Genomic DNA, 18305 nt, shown 5'->3' on the forward strand with positions numbered 1-18305 from the left:
TAAGGACAGCAAAGATAACACTTTCCACTTCAAACGTGTCTCCAGCCTGTCAGCTGGTCACCACACAGGCACACAGTTTTATATATATATACAGTACATATTTTATTTTTAGCATATACTACCATACACTCCACACCATTTACAATCATAATGTGACATGTTGTAGTTACACGAGCAGCACGCTTCATGCTACATTGGCCACAACACAGGATCATCCTTATGCTAAATTACTATGGCAATGACATTTGGCACAAAGTTATCCTGGTACTGCTGATGCCGTGCAGACAGCAGGAAGGTCATTTAAGATCATTCATTCATTCCGCAGCCGCTTTGTTCCTACTATACGCTGCTATGGCGATATACTACGCCTGGTATGGTAACCATGGCGATACGATATGCTCCCCTTTGCGTACAATCTCTTATGTCTGGAAGGGGGAAGCCCCCCCCCCCCCACCCCCCCACCCCGAATACATTTAGACCTGTGAATTTGTGCAGACCGCTGCACAAGCTGCGACAATGACTGTGCTGACTGCATGTCTAAGACCGACGTGTGGGGGTGTGTGTGTGTATGTCTGTGTGTGAGCGAGCACACGTGCATGCCATGATGGTACAACAGTGTATTAATGTCATGTTCACTGGCGAGCGGAGGGAATGAGACTACACACTACTACTACACGCGATAGTGCTGTAAGCATGAAGATGGGATTAACGAGGGGGGAAAGCGAGCATGAAAGTTATTCGAAGCGATTGGAACATGCATCTACGTTGTGTACGTGCACGCAGGATGTAACGATCGGTTACGGCTGCTCACGTATTAATGGTGTGCATTAACACAGTGAGTGTATACGCTGCATGTGGGGGAGGGGTGCACGGGGATGAGAGGACAGAGTCAGAGCGAGGAGGTGGTGGGAGAGGAGTGGGGAGTCGCTGGAGAGACTGAAAATAGGCAGATGTGATGCTGAAAGTGACACAGACGGGGCGAGGGAGTCATTGACGAGTAGGTCCAGTAGGAAGCATAGAGAGAGCTGGCCTGGCCTGGATTCTGAACCAAGCCACACAGGATCAGGATGGAGAAGGGAAATCCACAAAGCCTATTAGGCTACCCGGCTAGAGTGCAGAGAGTAATGCTATTAATATACTCGTCTCGCACGTCTGGGGCGTTTAACCTAGTAAGATCAAGGATACCTGCTTTCTGCCTCAAACCGCCAGTCAGTGAGAGTCAAGCTCCCCTGAATTAAGTCCCCTTCCCACCGCCATGCCAGACACGCTCTCCTGCTTCGACTTTGAATGAACTAGGGCTGGGCGATATCACTTCAAATCAATATCATGTCAGAATTTTGCCTTGATTATGATTAATGAATGACTATTGCAAAAAAGATTTAAAACAAAAACAAATGCTTCCAAATTATTCCATTAACCTATATTAGCATTAGCAAGATTACATTTTTGGATTTTGATGATGTCACACCATGGAAGCAAGCATTGCCTAGCGATGGGAAGTTAAAATACGGTAATAATAATAATAATTCTGGATTAATACAACATTTCTCTTGTTTGGCAAAGGAGGGTTTAATTAATGCATATTCTCGAGATTTCTCGAGTTTGGCATAGATTGTGTTAATTACCCAGGCCGGCCCGATCTGGTTCCATTCTCTCTCACACACAGGTTTCTAGCACAGGCACAGATGCACAGAGAACAGATCCTACTGTAGTAGTAGTAGTAGTACAGTATTTCAGTGCTCCATCAGCCATAGAGTCTGCTGCCAGAACGCAGTGCACAGAGGATTAGGAGGCTTCATAACGGCCTGTATGATGAATCGCTGCTCTTTTTTGCTTCCACTGTACAACCGCAGATTCACTTTTAGAAAGCAGGGCAGAGCATACACTAGGGTTCATTGCAAGGAGAGCGTGACGAAAGCACATTTTACACTTTTCCCCAGCCCCGATTTAACTATCAAACAACACTATTCCAAAAATAGCAACAACAGCTGAACTCACACAACGCGTGGGCTTGCATATCGACTATTCCCCCCCCCCCCCCCCACACGCGACACAGTCGTTCGACAAAAGTATATAAATCATGGCTCAAGAAAGTGGACCGAGAGTGGATTTTCATGTGCATGCTAAAACTGTTAGCTCGGTGCTCACTCTCTCTCTGACACACGCTTCACCCAAAATCTCACACCCAGCCTATAATGCAGATGTGAGCCAAGTGCTGATGCAGCATGTCCCAGCAGTAGGTCGGTGTTTTGCTATATACTTGCTGGAGGAGCAGACAGCCTGCAGGCTGTGTCACTCCATCACCGCCATTATTATACAGTCCAGGGCATACATGGGCAACTGGCAGGCCGGGGGCCACCTTCACTTAATGCAGGTTAATATCAGAATACGGATATATTATTGATTTCTGATATATTACTGATATATTTATTGAATTCAGTTACAATACAACATGAAAACATGGCCCGGTTTAATTACTTCAGTCTATATATATATATGTAGCTTAACCTCTTAAACGCCACGGGGGTCCGGGAGGGAAAATCTAAAATATCGGAGTTGGAACCTGAGACCTTGACCAGCCCCATTTACCCGCTGAGAGCTGTTCATGGCGGGGGATTGGGGCTCAAAAAAAATGTTTTTCCTTTTTATGTTCAATGTATTTGTATTTAGTTCATAAAGTTAACATAACGTGTTAATGTCTAAAAGATTCTTCAGGATTTTAAATTAAAATATCAAAACACGTGATCTGCTTTTTATGACAGAAATATGCAATCTGGCCCTCTGGCGTGAGTGTGGAAACATAGTGGCTCTCTCCATCGTCAAAGTTGCCCACCATTAGTACAGATGACGGACACAGGCTCTCAAGTGTGCGTCTGCGAGGTGTGCTTGCTTTGTTTTCTCAAGCGTGCGTGCGTGCGTGCATGCTGGGAGTCCTTGTCCATTGGAAGAGTAGTCCAGTGGTTCTCAAACCGAGTGCCACAATATATATACAGTAGCCTACTGTGTGCACACTCATTTACATAAGTATTTACAGAGGCAAATTCTTGTGGATTGTCTATTGTATGAAATTACGTTTTTTTTCTTTTTATTTGGCTTAGTAACTACAAATAAACATTTGCAAGGTGACAACCAGGCAAATGTTATCTTCTTGAAAAGATATGAATACTGTAGTGTATACATACATGTGACATGAGGTTTTTATTGAGTGGCGCAACCACTCCCTTACGGAGCCATGTGTGTGGGTGGGTGGGTGGCTGGCTGGGTGCGTCTGAGCACGAAAACAGCATGGTTGTTTTTCACCACATGTGCGCAACCTAACACACACACACATATTAACTGAATATATGATGATTTTGGGTGACCCAGTACAGTACAGTGACAGTACAGTACAGTGGAGGGACCCCCACAGGGTAACTCTGTCATTTCTCAACCGTTTCGGATGCGGGGCGGCTCGCCGGAATCGCACCGGCACCCTGGGTGCGTTACTGTGGGTCTGGAACTTCCGCCCCCCACACACAAACACACGGAGTTGCACCACTCACTTCACACGGGTGTGATTTTCACTTTCCCTTTGGTGTGCCATGGGTACAACAGGTTTGAAAACCAACTGAAGGCGTGTGTCTTTAATAGAGGCGTCTCCATGGGATTGTAGCATGAACAACGACACATATAAGCCCTATACACAATGGTTACTGCACTCCACCTTATGGTGCAATCAAACCGCACACGTGCACACTCTACTGCCAGCTATCGGAGCTGAGAGACGGTGGTGAAGGGCACACCTCTCTCTCCTCTCAATCATGAACATGCAATGCACTCAACTTCCTCCTAAAACATACTCCGTCTTGTAAAGTGCTGTTGTCAGCTGAAAAAGGTCACGGGCATCTTTCGCTTTCCGTCTCTCTCTCTCTCTCTCCCTGCAGTGAACATATGCACTGCAGTAGTGTCTGTAATTAGCCAGCGGCAATGATGAGACTGACGGATAAAAGAAAAAGAGAGACATGGAGATTTAATGCATGTCTGAGACCGCGAGCGGTACAGAGACAGCTCTACCAAGAGGAGAGACGAAGGGGGGAGAGAGAGAGAGAGAGAGATGGAGAGAGTGGACGAGGAGAAGAGTATAGAAATAGAGAGCAGAGGAGAGACAAGACATATAGGAGAGAGAAAGAAAAACTGGGTTTGCGGAGCACATCACTGCACATTGCGCTCTGCTGCTAAGGTCAAGAGTGTGTGGAGCACGAAAGAGAGGGAATGCATGACTACACACACAATCGCACATACATGACGGCGTGCACACACACACACACAAGAGCGGGACATTGCCAGTGGATTTTGGCACTCACACCCTCTTGTGGTTTTGTGGTTTCGGTGGCTAGGATTGAAATCGCTAGCAGCAGTTTAGCTGGTGACATTTTAACCCTGGCTTAATATAAACCCAGTACATCAAAAATAAACTTAAAATAAACCCCCCCACTGGAGGTTTCCAAACAAATGACACGTGAGAAACTTCACTGGAATCGTTTCAGTCCTAGCTAAATATTATGCTTTTCTTTGGCATCTATACACCGCCGCTGTGCAAAGACGAATTGCCTCTATATAATCAATGACACTTGATGTGAGCTAGAAATGGGGATGAGGCCTTGCAGCTGAAAAACAGCTTCTTGTCTTCTTCCATTGAAGCACTCAACCTCTCTGCCTACATCCCTATGCTCTTCCTAGAACCGCCCCTCCCGGGGAAAGATGACAACAAGAGTCGAAGTGTGCGTTTACATAAGCGTGTGTATAAGCGCATGGGTGTGTTTGAAAGGAGGCGAGTGGCCAAGTACAGTCCGTCAGTGAGCGAGCAGGGAGGTCTCTCCGCTAGCTGGGCTCCTACAGAACCCGATCTCAGTTCTGTCTAGACCGGGCAGGTAGTGACCGACACACAACCCTTTAGCCCGTTGCAGAAAGCCAACATACCCCCTGCCTCTCACAGAACCCCCCCCCCTATCCACACACACACACACACACACACACACACACACAGTCACACACACACATTTGCGTGCCTAAACACGAGGTCACTCCAGTTCACATGCTGCCTCCAGGAAAATATATGTTCATGCTCGTGCGCACATGAACACACATTACGTCTTCAAAAACATGGCTTATTGCTTGTGAAATAGACGTTCTGTTGGAAACAGTGAGTGAAAGCGAGTGTGCAAGCTAGCTGATGATGGGTTAGCGTGGCCTGGGTCTTGCTGTGACAAGTAAAGGCATTCAACGGCAAATAGAGGACATTCAAAGAAAAAGGGAAAAAAGCATACTAAAACATTCCCCAACCCTCCAAGTCTTGAGCAACTTCCACGGAGAACACTTCACACACCTGAGTTGTTTGTTTACCTTTAATGGGAGGGGCTTCCCTTAAGGCTCAGCTGAGAGATTGGATTACCTGTACTCCACACCACAGTCCACAGTCACACACGCACGCATGCACAGTTACACACACACACACACACACACCCCACGGGGGAAAACAAGCATAATGCTCATGATGAACACCTATTCTGGGGGTGAAATTAGCCATGCATGTTCTAAATCTAATCTAATCTACAACCTCACAATGTATTCCGATTCTGAGTTTATAGCACATTTGCTATAGCCTGGCTCCAGTCCTGAATCGCTATACCATTAAAAATATATGTCCTGGCGATTCTGCCTACGGTGGCGTCAGTCGAAAATCTGATCGCAGCAGCCGATTGGCCATCAGCCCCCGTCACTCGACAGCGTCAAACAACAAACATGGCTGCCCCCACTGCGGTGAAGTAAGTAGCCTTGCCGAGCCATGGGGCCCATAGGGCAGGAGCCCATCTCCTGTTTCTGTAGCGTGAGGCAGCTTGATGTACAAGTACACCCCCTGGACATGACGCTAGTATGTCGCAGGGACTTACCCCCAATTCAAACCTTATGTGTCAAGCAGGGAGGCACTGGGTCCCATTTTAGAGTCTTTGGTATGAGCCGGCCGGGGATCGAACCCCGACCTCCCAGTCTCAGGGCGGACACTCTAACCACAAGACCACTGCGGTGACTCGTATCAATCTGGCTATTAAATCGACCTATGATAAATAGTTTCTTTGCGGAAACGACAGGTTATATAAACATCATCATCCGATATATATTTTACATGCTAGTAGCGCTCTATGGCTGTGTTTGTTTGGTTAGCAATAACAACCGGGTTAGCCATAGCCACATGATTGACAACAACGTCATCTGCTTTCCTACTATTCTGATTGGTTGGTATGAACTATGAACCAATCGCCGAAGACTGCCGCTTTGACAACGCACATCCCAGAAACTGCTGCCGTGGGGAGGGCTTTCAGTCTTAACACTGAGTCCACCAGAAACGAGGAACACAAAGGTTTAAATTAGTACCCTAGCCCCCATTTTTTAATCTGCTGATGTTGCTAACCACATCAACACAGAGTGGGACACTGGCCGGCGGCCGCGGCCATTTTGAACATGCGCGGATGCGCGCGCATCCACTAACAGTCTAAGCCCACCATTCACAGCTCTGTATCTCAGAAAGGACATTGAGGGGGACGTTTCTGGTGAATACAAGGGTTTTCAACGGGCTGTAGCAGGCGGGCTGACACTCGCGGTCGGGTTATTCCACCACTGACCGACACAACAACATCCAGGCATGACACCACACACAGCAGTTTGTCATTGTAACATTCGGTTACGGATATTTGCCTCTTCAAAGTAAGTGTTACGTGCGATAAAACCATGGCAATACGCTACCGAGGGAATAATTAATGCTGGCGCGAATTGAGTTTAATAATGAAGGGAAACGAAACTAAAATTCAGTGTGTGAGTGTCAGGCTACATTTGCTATTTTGGGTGAAGAGATTTGGTTTAGCGTGAAAAAAGCAGCAGACCTGGATTAGAGCCCTGGGGGACCCCGGTCAACTAAGTATAATTATAGTGTATGGTTAAGACATTTTGCCTAGCCGAACAACTCCACTCGCATGACACACTGCAGATCACGAACAACAGGGAAATTCACAAAGACAGGCGCGCGTGCACACACAAAACACACACACAAACACACCTCTGCTCTGAAGTGTCAGCAGAGCAGGTCCTGACTGGAACGAGGGAGGAGGAGAGGAATAATAAAGGGGAAAAGTGTTTTGCTAAGCCCTGGAGGTTCAAGTCAAAACTGGCACTCCATCCAACACCGCGATCCAATGGCAACAGAGTCAGACACTGTGTGTGTGTGTGTGTGTGTGTGTGTGTGTGTGTGTGTCTTTATTTTAATCACAAGCATATGGAAGATGGATAAGGTTTTATGTGTGTCTTAATAATACCGCTTCTCTCCTGACATTTTATCCTCACAAGCAAGATCCAGAGTGGCACTCTTCCCCTGGATTGCACTGTATAGTGCTGCCAGAGCTAGATGTTTTCCAGAGCTAGTCCCTACTTGTCTTGAGTAAGACGGATCCCATATCCAGACAACATACCCCCCTGCTCTTTCAGAGAACACACACACACACACACACACACACACACACACACACACACACACACACACACACACACACAAGGTAGCGATCAAATGAAGCAGACACATGAACACACATGTAAAAGGGGACGTTCTACTTTGCCAATCAACCCCGTACACAGGTACTGGACTACTGGTGTCTCTCATTACCTACGCAACCATTGACCTTTATTTATATTTTTGTGGTTTGCAATGTCCCTTCAGCAGACTAAAACCCCTCCCATGTGTGAATCCATTACAGAAAATGCCCACACACACACACACCTCACCAATACAGGCTGTACAGTAATTCAACTAATCATAGCTTTATAGAGTAATTATTGTGATGATTCAATGTTTACTATGGCGAAGCATCTCACTAGTAGGTGATTCACAGACTTTGTGTCCGTTTTCCACAACAACTGCAATGAGCCAATCGCGGCAAACCATTGAAGCAAACCCTGAAATTACCTGCCGTGCCCATACCAATAATAGCATTGCAAGTCATTTTGAATTACGAGGGAAAAGCCATCACAACACACTTCACCCCGTTCCGTAGGGTTGGCACACCAGATTTAAACAAGCGATTAAGGACTCCCAAGTAGAGTATCACATTTTTTTGAAATTCTTCAATTAAACTTAACAGTCAACAACTAATTGAAATTTCTGCAGTTCCATCATTGGGCGGTTTTCTGTGAATGTAATAGTGTCTGCGTGCGCGCACGGCCGAGGAACACACATGTGGGCCGGTTTTAAAAGGTCCACCCCACCTTGGTAGCCACAGTATGTCATTGCCTGGCCCTGTATCTCAAATGGTCAAATAAATATTTGATTAAGGAATAGAATATGCCTTTTGTATTCTTGCTATATCAGCAAAATGTAGATTCAAATAAATGCTTATCAACTAACCTTTTAATCGATCGATAAGGTTATCAGAGAGAGAGATAAGGCTGGATATAGTTATCAATTAATGAATTTATCGATAATTCCCATCCCTAATAAATAACCAAATATTTCTCAGAAGTTATGTCGAGGATGTAAATCCAAAGTTTAAACGGAACATTGGAACAATGGTACGGTGTGATTTATTTGTGTTATTTCCATTGTGTTCTGACCAACAGTGGATCAGGTCTGGTTTGAGCCTGATGGAAACAAAACTGGGAAACCAGCAGGAATCCTGCACATGCAGACCAAAGCAGGGTCTCACACACACACACACACACACACACACACACACACACACACACACACAAAGTCAAAACCTGAGTGTTAGTTTAACTCTAAATGGACCTGTATGGGTCCGTTCAGAGTTAAATGAACAACACTCAGGATTTTGCCGTGCACAAACACACGGACCAGCAGGACTCTTTCTTTGAAGAATATTAAAGAAAGATGAAAAACAGCACCTGAAGGATTTGTCTTGACATGCATGCACCCTTCCTTTCTCCCAACCAGCTCTCCCCCACCCCCCTCTGCCTTTTGGGGGGGCTGGCGGGGGGGGGGGGGGGGGGTTACACAATGGCACACCGGTGAGGTGAATGGTTGCCTTGCTTGCCGTGAGGCTCCATTGATCTCACATTGACGGGGGGAAGAAATGGCAGGTCGCCAGAGTGTAGAGTGCAGCAGAATGAAGGATGCAGTAGCGAGGATTAACACTTCAAAGTCTACGTGCACTATACAGCGCAGACCCGCGTGTGCGTGAAAACTTGGCTCAGTCGAGTTTGTGTCCTTCGCAGCAAAAGGTTCTGACAGAAATCCATCGTATCTCTGAGAGATACAGTAAACTTCTTCAGCAAACGCATTTCTATACCCTAAGGCAGTGCACAATGAGTACAGTACTGCATAATGCCATTAGGAGACAATTACACAACACGACATTGCCACCAGCTGACTTTATGGCAGTTCTCCTGAAGCCGATAGCAGTGGTAATACATTTGCATATATATGGCACGCTATCAAAGGGCGAGCCGATCAAAACCCAAGTGGCATCTCAACAGGTCAGCAGTAAACACAGTGACATTTGCATCCTCATTGGCCATTCAAAAGGGCAAACCGGAGGGGAGGGAGTGGCTAAATGAGGGCCCAGTGGCCCCCTTGTGCCATTCTCTGGTTGTCCAGCCGTTTTCCTCAAGAGTAGAGTATGGTCACATTAGAAGAATTGTTCAACAAACTGAACTCCTAGTGAGTTCATGCCAGGCACATTTTATGATGTACCAGGGGGAAAAGGAAAAACTTTTCCCAATGTGGATGATGTGGATAAATAATAGGCCATAGTTCCAGCCTACATTTATTTACGTTCAACAGGTTTCAACAGTATATATTGCGTGCGACGGCGTGTGTGTGTGTATACTATAGAGTTAGGTTCAACCACCAAGGTGTTCTGTATCTGTCAACAGCATACTGTAGGCCTACAGTAAATAAGTACTTAAGAAAGTTCTGCCTTTATAAACAGAGAGCAGACAAGACAGTGTGGAAGGTGAGATGTGTTCTAGGCCTACTGGTCACAATGAGTTCCCTAGCTAGGAAATACTTTTACGGCAGACCTGATGGGGAATGTAAATAGACGCCGTAGGGCTTTAAAGTGCGCACACTTGACTTCGCCCCTCCTCGTCCTCCTCCTCCCGAGCAGTCCGCGATGGAGAAAGGTCGACGCGGAGCAGGAGGGAGCAGCAGAGGGGGTTAGTTAAGGTTTTGATGCTTGGGCCTGTATATAACCGCAAGATGGCTCTGGTATGTTTTTCTTGTCAGGACTTGGGCATTATTCCTATACATTACAACACATAGCAATACTAGCGCGGCGCACCATGGGAGGACAGCTTAACGAGAATAACAACCAAGTCCTTCTATAGAGCCCCGACTGACGACAGATTTTTCTGGATTCTCAAAAGGTCGGTGGATTACCGATGTTTTTCGTAAAACAACAGTATGCAACCAAGCAATGATTGTATACGTTCCCTCTTCAAACTTATACATTAGGGTTTATGCACATTAAAGGTTTTTTTTCTAGACGATTATTTTTGTCTCACAGATCCGGCCTTTAATGATGCAATTTGTTCCTTAGGCTCATTATAATTTTATCTCCCATTTCTTTTATCTCTCACAAGCACTTTATGAGGCAGTTCAAAGAGCCGAGAGATGCTGGTCCCAACAGAACAGAGTAGGGTTACCAGTACACTGTGCCGGATCTGGCTGTCCTAACCGGATCACTTACATCACCAAAACACTGTGTTCCCCATCCATGACATGTGGGTCAGTGGCGTATGGCGGGTCATCATTAGCAGGGTCAATGAAGTGTAGGTTTTCCAACATGACGCCTTCGGTTAAATCCTCACTAATCCCACAGCAACATGACTGTTCTCTTGCTCGTCTAATTTGGGATGTTTGTTACCAGAGAAACCACTTGTTTTCTTGATGGGGAACTATAGCAGACAGTCATGTTTTGGGGGGGAATTTGTTCAGCTGACTGACTGGCATGATTTCTGGTCGTCATGCGGTCTCTCTGACACTCTGACCATAGCTACCAAATTGTGTTCTTAATCAAGTCACTATAACTGGATAGTAGTTAGCCAAAAAAGCTTCAAGGAAGTGACTTACTGTAGTGGGTGGGCCCAAAGCACCTTTAATATTTGAGTAAAAACACAATTCAGCTAGCTCCAATAAATATCTAGATTCTAGCTAGCTCCAATCTAAATCCAGACCATGGGCCATCAATATTCTATATGTACTCTATACTATATTGTTCAACTGAAAAGCATGGGGCCTTCCATCTGGCCAGTTGAAAATCAATTATCAGTCTGACACAGACAGAAGTATACACCATAAGGTCTTATGGTGTATAAATAAATGACCCATATGAAAGCAGCCTAAGATGTGTGGACTATAGTATAGCCACTTAATGGTGCTTCTATAACACAGACCCTAACCCGGCCTACACGGATGCTTGCCCCAAAACACACTCTGCCACATCTTTCTTGCGGACCACTGAATTAGACCTGGGGCGAGCATGTTTTGGAGCGAGTGTTCTTGTATTCAACCCTACTGCTACTAGGATCTACACTACAGTACCTACCTACCATGTGCATGCTTCACTCATGTTTAGTTTTGCAGGCCAGGGGTTAACTGGTGGACCCTCTTGTAAACAAGTGTATATGCTTTATTGGGTCGTCCACTCACAGTTAAGTCTTTGTATTGAGTTTGTGCTTGAAATGTACTGTAATTCTGCAAACTGTTAATACATATTTCAATCAAAAACTATAACATGAGTGCTAGTAAATTGTCATTCTTGAGTTCATAACTATATCATCCTGTCATAATTCACACACACACACACACACACACACACACACACACACGCACACACACACACACACACACGCACACACACACACACACACACACACCCCTCACCTTGAACACCTCCGAGAAGAACCCTGCACCGATCTTCTCGCAGATGAAGTCGTCTATGCGGGCCAGGCTGGACACGGCGCTGCGCAGGGCCCGGTACGACGAAGGCCTGATCCGGTTCGGTCCATGGACGCTGTGGATGAGCGGCTCTCCTGTTCCGTCCTGCTGCTCCGCGTCGACCTTCTCCATCGCGCGGACTGCTCGGGAGGAGAACGAGGAGGGGGGGGGAAGTCAAGTGTGCGCACTTTAAAATCCAGCCCTAACGTCTATTTACATTTCCCATCATGTCCGCCGGCCGGCCGCGGCGGTGCGCGCAGGGTTTCCGATGGCCAAAGTCAGTTGTTTATTCCAAATATCACTACTACTACTGTGGGAAGTCCGGTTTATAATTATAGGCCGTTAAATTCCCCCCAGCTGTCAAAAAAAAAGTCCCTGCCGCTCTCTGGTTTATTTCGTCAGACTATAGGCGACCGCAGCGTGGCGGTGGGTGAGCGGTGATGCACTGGGTTTAATTCCGTCATGCCTTGGAGCAGTGGAAGGCTCGGTGGTGGTTCTGAAGTGCGCAGTATTATAGGCACCAACAGCGTGTAGAACCACAGGGTTCCGCCGTCTTGGCCAAGCTGGTCGCCCCGGGTTTCCTTTCCCTCTGCAAGAGTAGATCGAGCTCCCCTCCCGTTCCACCAATTCAATCCACCGTTTCCCCGTCGGTCCGTCCGCTGTCTCTCTCTCCCTCTCTCTCCTCTGCTGCAGATCACTGCGGTCACACGGCAAAATACAATACAAAACACGAATGTCACTGACTCACTGTAGTTAGAATGAAATGCATCGCGTTTATTCTGGTGCACTTCTTACGGCACTATTCTGTTATCTATAGTTGTGCAATGCTGAGAGCGTCTGTTCTGCAGCTGACCCGTTTTCTGCCTGCACTTCACACGCGCTGATCCAATAATCACCTGCTGCCAGTAGCCGGCCTATTCATTCATTCATTCATAGATCGCTCCATCAATTGGAAACGGGACGTATAAGATAGATAGGTAAAATGCATGTTGCGTGTTGTGTTGGATCATGCCTTCTAGTCAGTGTATCGTGACACATTCTCGCTCGACTGCGGCTCCGGATCGTAAATAATGCATGATAAACTGATCTGAGTTTGAGGGTTCATCTGTCACCGAAGTCCCACCGGATACACAGACACACAGACACACACACACACGCAGCCTACAACAACACATGTCATCATTAGACCGAGGGCTTTATGAGTCAACAACAGGAGCGCATCATAAACCAGTGCGAAGCAGCACATGCATTGCGTATAGCCTTATATGCATTTGACTTACCTGGCCTCCGTCCTGTCCTATGGTGATAAGATAACCACCACCACGCACGCTTGTCCTCGGTGTGCTCCGCCGCCGTTCAGGGTGTCGTGTCCAGTTACCGAGGGCATTTATTTTACTAATTAATCATCTTTGTGCACCTTTGGACCGAGTCACCGCCCGGGGTTTCGTTTTACCTCCGCGGCGCCGCCTCTCAGCAGCGTTTGTTGTGCGGCTTGTGTTGCATCGCATGGAGGAAGCAAGCACTGCACAGCACACATACACACACGGCACAGCAGAGACTTTTGGTGTGTGTGTTTTATTGGTGGAAGCGTCTAGGCTGGGCGGATCCACACGTGATCACCGCAAAAATGCACCTGCGGGGGCGCTTAAATGGGTGTCATTCTCACCTATGCAGGGCGCTGAAGGCAGGCTGTATTAATAATAATAATAATATATATATATATGCATATGTTCTGGGAATGTCCCAGGGTCAAGACATTCTGGTCTCGGGTAGCTACCTTATCTGAATTGTTTGCAATCGAGGACTCGAGGTACCATGTCTCCCTCAGATTGTGTTGTTAAATGATGACTCCACACTCCTTACCACCAAATCTCATCTTATCTTATAAAAATAAAGTATTCTTTGCTGGAGTTACTGCTGCAAAAAATCTCCTTGTGTGTAGATGGAAACCTCCTCATAGTCTTTCTGTTAGAAAATTGAAAATAATATTTCTGAATGTATTAGAGTTGGAAACATCAATTGCGAGAGCTAATGGAGCAAAAACGCAGTCTATTGAAGCACTTACAGATGCTGTAGAAAAGGTCAATGTATGCTTTTCAATCTTATTGTTAAGTCTACCAGCCAAGCTGCCTATATATTGTGAGATCATGTCGAACTAACTGACGAAATGTCTTTTCTTGTTGCAACGATAATTGGTGTGTGTGTGTGTGTGTGTGTGTGTGTGTGTGTGTGTGTGTGTGTGTGTGTGTGTGCGTGTGTGTTGACCCCTGTGACACATTTATACATTTTATACATTTTATATATTTATACTAAGTAGACTCAAAGACGCTTTACATGTGTGGCAGGCAGTGTGGGGGCCTTTTGTCTTGACATTGATTCTCCAAACTGACCACTGACCAGAGTAGCAGATAGATGTATTAATACATTTCATGGTTGATTGCGAATATCGTGTCAGTCAGCCACAAGGATTTGGCCATAACAATATTGTGATAAAATCCGTATTGCAGTGCTACACCACATACCTAACATTATGACACATTGTGAACACATTTGACTGCCGCCAACGTTTCCCCAGATGGACAGGCCTTGGCTGACCCCCCGACACCCCCCAGTCCACCACCACCCCAGAGCAGACGCAGCTAAAACCTATATTCTTGATCATTATACATTATTGATAACTCATTCTATATTGGTCTATTGGTTCCGTCCTATTTAGAACGGGGGGGGGGGGGGGTGATACAAAAAAAGGCATACAAAGGTCTTAAGAGATTTAGACAATGGTATGAAACATATATTATTTAGTGTTACTGCTCACTTATTCATTGTGCTTAAATTGTATTTTCCTTTGAGGATAGTCCAAGAGAGTGTGTATATGTATGCATGTATGCATGTGTGCGCACGCATGCGTGTGCGTGTGTGTGACTGTGTGTGTGTGTGTGTGTGTGTGTGTGTGTGTGTGTGTGTGTGTGTGTGTGTGTGTGTGTGTGCGTGCGTGTGTGCGTGACCCCTGTGACCCCTCTCAGATGCCTCAGGGTGACTTTAGCTTCTCACAGAGCTGAACCTTCCGACAGCCATTCTCCCTAATGACTTCCTGGCATCTGTACAGACCAACTCCAGGCTAAATCATTCATTCAGCTATAACACCTCTTATGACAACATGCAATTGATCCAAACGCTACAATTAACACAGAGATGAACCAAATGAAATCAATATGATGGAGTTCATAAATCAAAACAAGACATTATATTATCATATTCCACACAGCCTGTCCTATATAGACAACATGTGCCATTCTTAGTTAAATAACGAGCTTGTAGGTCTGCTATGTTAGAAAGATTGAAGAACCACTGACATAGAAACATAGCTTTTTCAGAAAACTGTCAAGATGTAGAAGACATTTTTATGATCAATTAATGTACTTATAGTTTATGTCCTAAATTAGTGTCCGACATGGGGAGAGGAGAAGTATAGGTTTTTATGGTTTTTATCCTTCGCTCTGGGCAGTGCCTGGTTAACATGTATAAGTGTATCACAAATCAGACTTAACAGGGCAGGAGAACTCTGGAATTGTAATTCCTGTTTAACCGCAGACTATATAGAACTGCAGCCCCAGAAAATCAATATCCTTTGGTTCCCATCTGACTTTGCTATAGTATAGACCAGGAGAAGCATGGCTCCCTGTTAATGCCCTCGGCAGGCGCTAACGACCACACTTTGCCGATTCCCCAGCTCGGCCTATAGCAGGCTGCATGTCCCGGGCACACCAAGGCAGGGGGCCAGGGAGCTCTAATTGGCTTTCGGACCGCACCAGCTGTTTCACACGTTCGCCTGTCCCTGAAGAAGGGAGGAGGGGGGAGAGGGGCGGGTGCCACATGGTACCCCCACTCTTTGATGGAGGCCTGCAGCCAAAGAGATGGGGGTGGCTGTACAGTATTAACGCATACAGCACACAGACGCTGCATAATGCATATATAAAGAGATATACATTCACAGATGCCCTTGCCCTTCCTCGCCCATGGGAGAGACACATGACTCTAGGTTGGTCACCAGGGCAATGCATGAAAGTGGATCAAAAGGGAAGTGCTCCTGTCCATGAGGGAATTGTGTAAAGTACTTAAAAGGTAGACCTATAGGCCTTGAGCCAGAAGGGTGCTGCCTGGATCCCTTATGGACCCGCATAGAAATTATATTTACTGTGTAGAATAGATTGTGTTAATTTCTTTGTGCCGCTTAGGCATATAAGCACTTAATACACATGATATGACTATGTCTGCATTCTCTGCTACGGCACTAACACTATACTTAGTTGATATCATACACAAGAGATGGTGAGATTGGTGACTCATTACCTGCTGCTTTTTTTTATTGCGGTTTTTCTTTATCAATGCCACTTTACCCAAGCAATTTATAACTGCTATGCTATTTGACGTGATTATATTATCTGATCTGTTTCATTTAAATACTAATGCACACTCAGATTTGATGGCCCTTCCTGCTATTCTTATCTATACTGTACATTTCCACCTGTGTACAAGAAGCATTCTGCCTTCCATAGTGTTTCTTAATCATGCACCTTTTGTATATTGGACTTTGTGTATATTTGATTTGACTGTGCCTTCCTGTTATTTGACTTCTATATTCCTTTAACTCTTCTCTATTCTCTTACCATATTCTACCTCTTCCTGAATATATTGAGAACACAAAATAATGTATCTTATACGTGTAATCGTGTGATGTGACAATAAAGGTGATTCTGAGTATAGCTCAACTACAGTATAAGGCCTGACTCATGTGTGATGAAGGCAGAGCTATGGGGTTGTACGTGAGAGTCAACATAATGAACTATAGGATGACGGCCTCATGGTGGCTATCCCATGACAAGGGGGAAAGAAGTCAATGCAAAAAGACCCCTGAGCCATACTCTCTTGTATTGTGTGTGTGTGTGTGTGTGTGTGTGTGTGTGTGTGTGTGTGTGTGTGTGTGTGTGTGTGTGTGTGTGTGTGTGTGTGTGCATGTATTTATCTTTGCACGCTTGCATGGGTGTTGTGTGTGTATTTGCAGTGACTGACTGACCCATATCATGTTATCCTGAGGGGCTGTGAGGTCACAAAAGCATTAAAAAACACCCATGAAATATGACGGAGCGTTATGAGTCTGACACAGTGACCACAATGCTTCACTCTAAAGAAACTATATACTGGACATGATAGGCCTATCGGTAAATATTGGACTTCAGCAGACGGTTAACTTCAGCCGTATTCCCCGTTTGCACTTTGCTATAGACAGCAACAGTGTCGCTGTAGCCTGTTTTGGGGATACAATGGACTGTTTTTCACATATTCTCACTCCTGTCTCTACATGCCCTGTAGTTCCTTAGCCTGAGTGTGTGGGCAGGTTTCACCTTACAAGAAAATATCTGTTTTTTCTCTGCACTGAGCTAAGATGGGTGCATTATGTTTGACTGAATCACTCGACTTAAACCCTATAGTTGACCAGAATCCCTGAAGGGTCTATACTTGTTCCTCTTCTACACCTAATCACTTGTGAACTTGCTATTTTTGTTAAATGTTCATCTATTATGACGTGCCCAGGATAAGGACTCTATATAGGGTTCATGGTTAAGCTTAGCGTCCAACATGTCATATGACAAAGTATTAGCCTTCATGGTCTGCTCGTACTGTGGAATGGATGTACCCTATAGTGTTCATTGACCACACCAGTTCTATACCACACCCTATTCTATAGGTGAAAATAGGAAACATATGTCAAACATACTTGATGTTAGGCTACAACAAAGCATATATGAATAAGTGGTTAAGCCTTTCTCAATTCAAAATGCATGACTCATTCTGTTCTTTTTTGGGGTTGCATTATATAGGTCAGTGTTCTCTCATGCCAACATTTGCTTTTCCCTCCAGTTTACTGGAAATGGAGGAAAATACTTTCGGATTTGAGTGGTTTTAAAGTGAGCTGACCCCCCCCCACCCCCAACACTAACACACTGTTTTAGCAGCTCTCATCTGTCTCAAAATCAGGCATGAAATGAAGTCCCTTCTTCTGAATGAGAATGACGTAGTCATAGATCAATGAACAGCCTGCTCCATAGAATGAATGCATAGCCTATTCTGTGTCAGTCCCATTGGCAAAACCACTAATGGCTAGCCTATAGATATAGACCAATGCAATTTTTCACATTGATGTAATACATTCCAACACTTGCTTTTACATGTTACAGTAGGCCTGTATCAATTAGGAATCTATATACAACAGGATATACATTGAATATATAAAACATGCCAACTGCATCCAAATGACATTGAGTTT

The 18305-nt window shown here is 45.3% G+C and overlaps 1 protein-coding gene across 2 annotated transcripts in view; it reads right to left on the reverse strand.

Moving 5' to 3' along the window:
* Nucleotides 1–13516, reverse strand: part of tesk1b (testis associated actin remodelling kinase 1b) — a 29489-nt gene extending 15973 nt beyond the window's left edge. The window contains exons 1-2 of one of the 2 annotated variants that reach the window (XM_080791857.1): nucleotides 13261–13516; nucleotides 11927–12120 (exon numbers count right to left, since the gene is read on the reverse strand). In XM_080791857.1, the coding sequence (XP_080647983.1) occupies nucleotides 11927–12112 (186 nt within the window). In that variant the 5' untranslated portion in view covers nucleotides 12113–12120; nucleotides 13261–13516. Of the gene's footprint in view, nucleotides 1–11926; nucleotides 12678–13260 lie in introns of both variants that reach the window. The other variant, XM_080791856.1, reaches the window with a different exon arrangement.
* Between the last annotated feature and the right edge of the window lie 4789 nt (nucleotides 13517–18305).

The sequence above is a fragment of the Protomyctophum bolini genome (genome assembly GCF_963924005.1).
Source record: "Protomyctophum bolini genome assembly, chromosome: 20".
Taxonomy (NCBI): domain Eukaryota; kingdom Metazoa; phylum Chordata; class Actinopteri; order Myctophiformes; family Myctophidae; genus Protomyctophum; species Protomyctophum bolini.